Consider the following 4,238-nt stretch of genomic DNA (forward strand, 5'->3'; position numbering starts at 1 on the left):
GGTGCTGAAGGTTTTCCTGGAGAATGTGATCAGGGATGCGGTCACCTACACTGAGCACGCCAAGCGCAAGACTGTCACCGCCATGGATGTGGTGTACGCTCTGAAACGCCAGGGCCGCACTCTCTATGGATTCGGCGGCTGAGGATAAAGCGACCCTTTTCCAGCGAACCCAAAGGCTCTTTTCAGAGCCACCCAAACTCTCCGATAGAGAGCGGAGACCTGAGGACGGGGAAGGCAGCGCATAGGAAGAACGTAGTTAGTGTTGCTGGTTATTTCATATATGCCGTAATTTTAAAATTACTTCCATTCCGAAAATGTACTAATAACGTATTCTGCGGTGCGTCAGGGACCATTCAGAGTGGACGGTTCACTTTTTCTTTGCTATTTAACATGGCCAATGCCTTTCTAATTATAAGTATTCTTACAGTGTAAGTAAGAGGCTATTCGGCGAATCGAGCCAACTATTCTGCCATCTGATTATTCCGTGTCACCAATCGCATCGTGACTTGTAATTGTAAGATGTAGGAGCAGTATTCGGCCATTCTGCCCATCCAGTTTGTTCTACCATTCGATCATGGCTGATATTTCTCAAACGTATTGTTGTGCCTGCTCCCCGTAACCTTCGTTCCTCTTTCTCGTGAGTACTTGTCTGTCTCAGTAATAACGTCAATGTGTACTTGGCTGTCCATGCCATGAATTGTCTTATTTTTTTGTGGAACCCAGACGTTAATGTTAAAAATTACAGTATTCCTATTTCCGAAGCATAATATTCGGCTCAGTTTTGTTTGTAGGAGCCTATGGATATCTTAATGGTGCGTTCTTTCCATCTGCCCGTTCAGGCAGCGATTACAAATTGTCTTCTGGCAAGTAATAATCTGGATGAAATGAAAATGTATTGATAAAGTGTGGTTCTTTAATTTTTCGGTGTACACTGTATTGGCTTTTAAGGTGTTTCAATGGGCGGGCTTTTGATTGATTCACGGCGGATACAAGTTCGTATGCTCAGCCAGAGAAAGCGATAGGAGTCATTAGTATTTCTATAGAAAGTTAGTTAAAAATCAAAAACCACAGGAAGCGGCGGTGAAACTTGCAACTAACGAGATCTTCATTTAGGGATTGCGGAATTTATGAAAAAATATAGGAATAAGAAATGTGATTTTAACATCAACATGTTGGTATTGGGTTAGATATTTGTGGAAAAACCCCATCTCCTCATTGACTCCCTTTGCGTTAACGTGACTTGGGGGGAGGTGGAGGCAGGAGAGAAAGGGATAAAATGGCGCCAAAAGAACAACGGCTCATTTTCAAATTGAAAATGCCCGCTATCACGTATAAAAAGAGCAGCAAGTTTCACAGAGGAGAACACACGAGTGTTGGATTTCTTTTTCGATTACGAAATTCAAGTTCACACAATTTCACTTTACACCATTCCCGCCTTTACAGCTGAAGAATGCCTGACTGCTATTCAATTTGCTCTCTCTCTCTCTCTCTCTTCAGAGGCAGGGGATAAAAGACTGGATAGGAACCGAGCAGAGAATAAAGCGCAGAGGCTCAGGGACCGTTCCTTACTATATTCTGCAGCGCCTGACTCGTTACTGTACTTAAAGGAAATGTGAATCTAATGAGGTCAAACGCGATGGGGGGCAGTCGAAACTCATAGGATATTACAACTAAAGACAGATCACTCAGACAGTGACCGTTCAATAAGAAATCCTGTAGTCCAGGACACTCGCATTTTATGATATAGTCTTTCTCTGATCCCATAGACAGTCTGATGAAGGGATTTTGCCCGAATCGTCGATTTTCCTGCTTCTTGGATGCTGCCTGAACTGCTGTGCTTTTCCAGCACTACACTCATCGAGACTCTGGTTTCCAGCATCAGTAGTCCTTGTTTTCCCATAGACAGTAACAGTATCCAATTAAATGGAGCGTGGAATTTATTGGTGTCCAGTACAAAGGCGAGCGCTCTCCACATTAAAAGGGTAACAATCAATCGACAGAAAGTTTAGCCCCTTTCACAGATGCTGTGAGTGGCTCTTAAAAGAACCTTTGGGTTATCATATTCAAGAATGTCCACTTCACTTTTTAGCGGCGGATTTCTTGGGCAGCAGCACGGCCTGGATATTAGGCAGCACCCCGCCCTGAGCGATGGTCACCCCTCCCAGCACTCACAAGCACTTTCACAGAGAATGCTGCACTCCGCCCACATTGCGGCCTCTTATACCTTCGGGAGGAATGGTGGGGCGGCTATTTCTGATTGGTCCCATTGTCCAGCCCCGCCTAATGTTGCTTCAATTCCCAATCAGATATCTGCCTCATTCCCCAATCCGGAGAGGGCACGGGGAGGAGGGCGGAAAGTACCGGCGCCAAATCATCAACGGCCTTCTTTCCAATTTGAAAAGCCCGCCAATTTCCAAACAAATGTTTTCCATGAAAAATGAAGTACAAAAAAGTGAGGAAGTTCAAAAAACATTAATACAATTGTTAATTTACTTTTAGTTTACAAGTGTATACTTCACTCCGTGTTACTCTCCCTCATTTGCCGACCTCTACCTGTCGATTTCTGATTTTGAAAGTGGGTTATTTTCTAAACTTTGAGAAGAAGCTGAAACAAAACGGGCCAAACACTGCAGTCTGTAACCGGCCTTTTCACTTCACATTTCTTTAGCATACCCAACATGCTGAGAAAGCGGCACACAACTTTCTTCAGGCTCAGGATCAATGGAGAACACGATTTTTAGACAATCTTATACAGTTGTCCTCCCTTGTCACTCTCGATCAGATTCAGCACAAGCCCCACATTTCAGTCCGGTAGCAGTGTTGGTGTTCTATCGGTTCACTTTGAAAGTCTCTCTCCGACAACAGGAAGTGGGACTGAAAGACGTCGGCACTTTTTGTCTGCCACAAGATGAAAAATGACTCACTGGCGCTTAATCCGCTTTCTCCAACCCAACCCCCATTAATTCGCAAAGTTTGTGAGAAGATTTGTAGCTCGGGTGCTCGTTGTTGTGGTTCTGTTCGCCGAGCTGGGAATTTGTGTTGCAGACGTTTCGTCCCCTGTCTAGGTGACATCCTCAGTGCTTGGGAGCCTCCTGTGAAGCACTTCTGTGTTTGTCCTATATAGTGTATTGTGCAGTCCTTGCATGGGATTTTGTACACTACATTGGTTTTGCTCATGCTGGGGATCGGGTCCTTCGTTCTGGTGAGTTGTTGTTCTGCTGCAGCACACAGCTGGAACTGACAACCGGAAGCGGCAGATTCAAACCACTACAAATGCCGGAGGAAACATCACAGAAGCGCTTCACAGGAGGCTCCCAAGCACTGAGGATATCACCTAGACAGGGGACGTCTGCAAGACAAATTCCCAGCTCGGCGAACAGAACCACAACAACTTGTAAAAGCAAATATATATCGCACTAAAATTAAAAATAACTCATCAAGAATTATATGCAAACAATCAAATCGTAAATAATTGATTCAGCTCTCAGGGATGTTGTGGGTGGCTCTTATAAGAGCCTTTGGGTTGTGGATGTGTGTGTTTCAGTACAATGCGGCCCTTCACTTGGAGCTGGTGTACTTGGTCACCGCCTTTGTACCCTCCGACACGGCGTGCTTGGCCAGCTCCCCGGGCAGCAGCAGCCGCACGGCGGTCTGGATCTCCCGGGAGCTGATGGTGCTGCGCTTGTTGTAATGGGCCAGGCGGGAAGCCTCCCCCGCGATGCGCTCGAAAATATCGTTGACGAACGAGTTCATGATGCTCATGGCCTTGGAGGAGATGCCGGTGTCGGGGTGAACCTGCTTCATCACTTTGTAGATGTAGATGGAGTAACTTTCTTTCCTGGTCCGCCTCCTCTTCTTTCCGCCCTTCGCTGGCGCCTTCTTGATGATTTTCTTCGCGCCCTTCTTGGAGGCTTGCTGTGCTTTCTTCTCATCAGCCATAGCGCCGCTCACTTTCAGACACAGAATAAGGGAAAGCGGGCTCGGAGTTCCCTTTTTATAGACTGACGGCGTCAGCAATGCTAATGAGGAATGGGGGAAAGCCTGGTTCCTGATTGGGTAGCTTACACTGACGATGTCACACAATCTCAGTCTCTCTGATTGGTTACTATGATTTGCAATGTGATTCTGTCAGAATCTGCAATGAAATGTGAAGTGGATGCTGATTCTGTTCCTGTCAGCCTGACTGAGGGAGATTTATTTTGTCCCTATCACACAGAAAGTGACTGTGGTATTGGCTC

General features: G+C 45.9%; 1 protein-coding gene across 1 annotated transcript; it reads right to left on the reverse strand.

The window, feature by feature from the left end:
* Window positions 1-3,477: 3,477 nt before the first annotated feature.
* On the reverse strand, window positions 3,478-3,969 carry LOC122546834 (late histone H2B.L4-like). Its single transcript, XM_043685465.1, has one exon. It carries the CDS (start codon window positions 3,937-3,939, stop codon window positions 3,559-3,561), a length of 381 nt encoding a protein of 126 aa, XP_043541400.1. The 5' UTR covers window positions 3,940-3,969; the 3' UTR covers window positions 3,478-3,558.
* Between the last annotated feature and the right edge of the window lie 269 nt (window positions 3,970-4,238).

Source organism: Chiloscyllium plagiosum, unplaced genomic scaffold (assembly GCF_004010195.1).
Source record: "Chiloscyllium plagiosum isolate BGI_BamShark_2017 unplaced genomic scaffold, ASM401019v2 scaf_10777, whole genome shotgun sequence".
Classification (NCBI taxonomy): Eukaryota; Metazoa; Chordata; class Chondrichthyes; order Orectolobiformes; family Hemiscylliidae; genus Chiloscyllium; species Chiloscyllium plagiosum.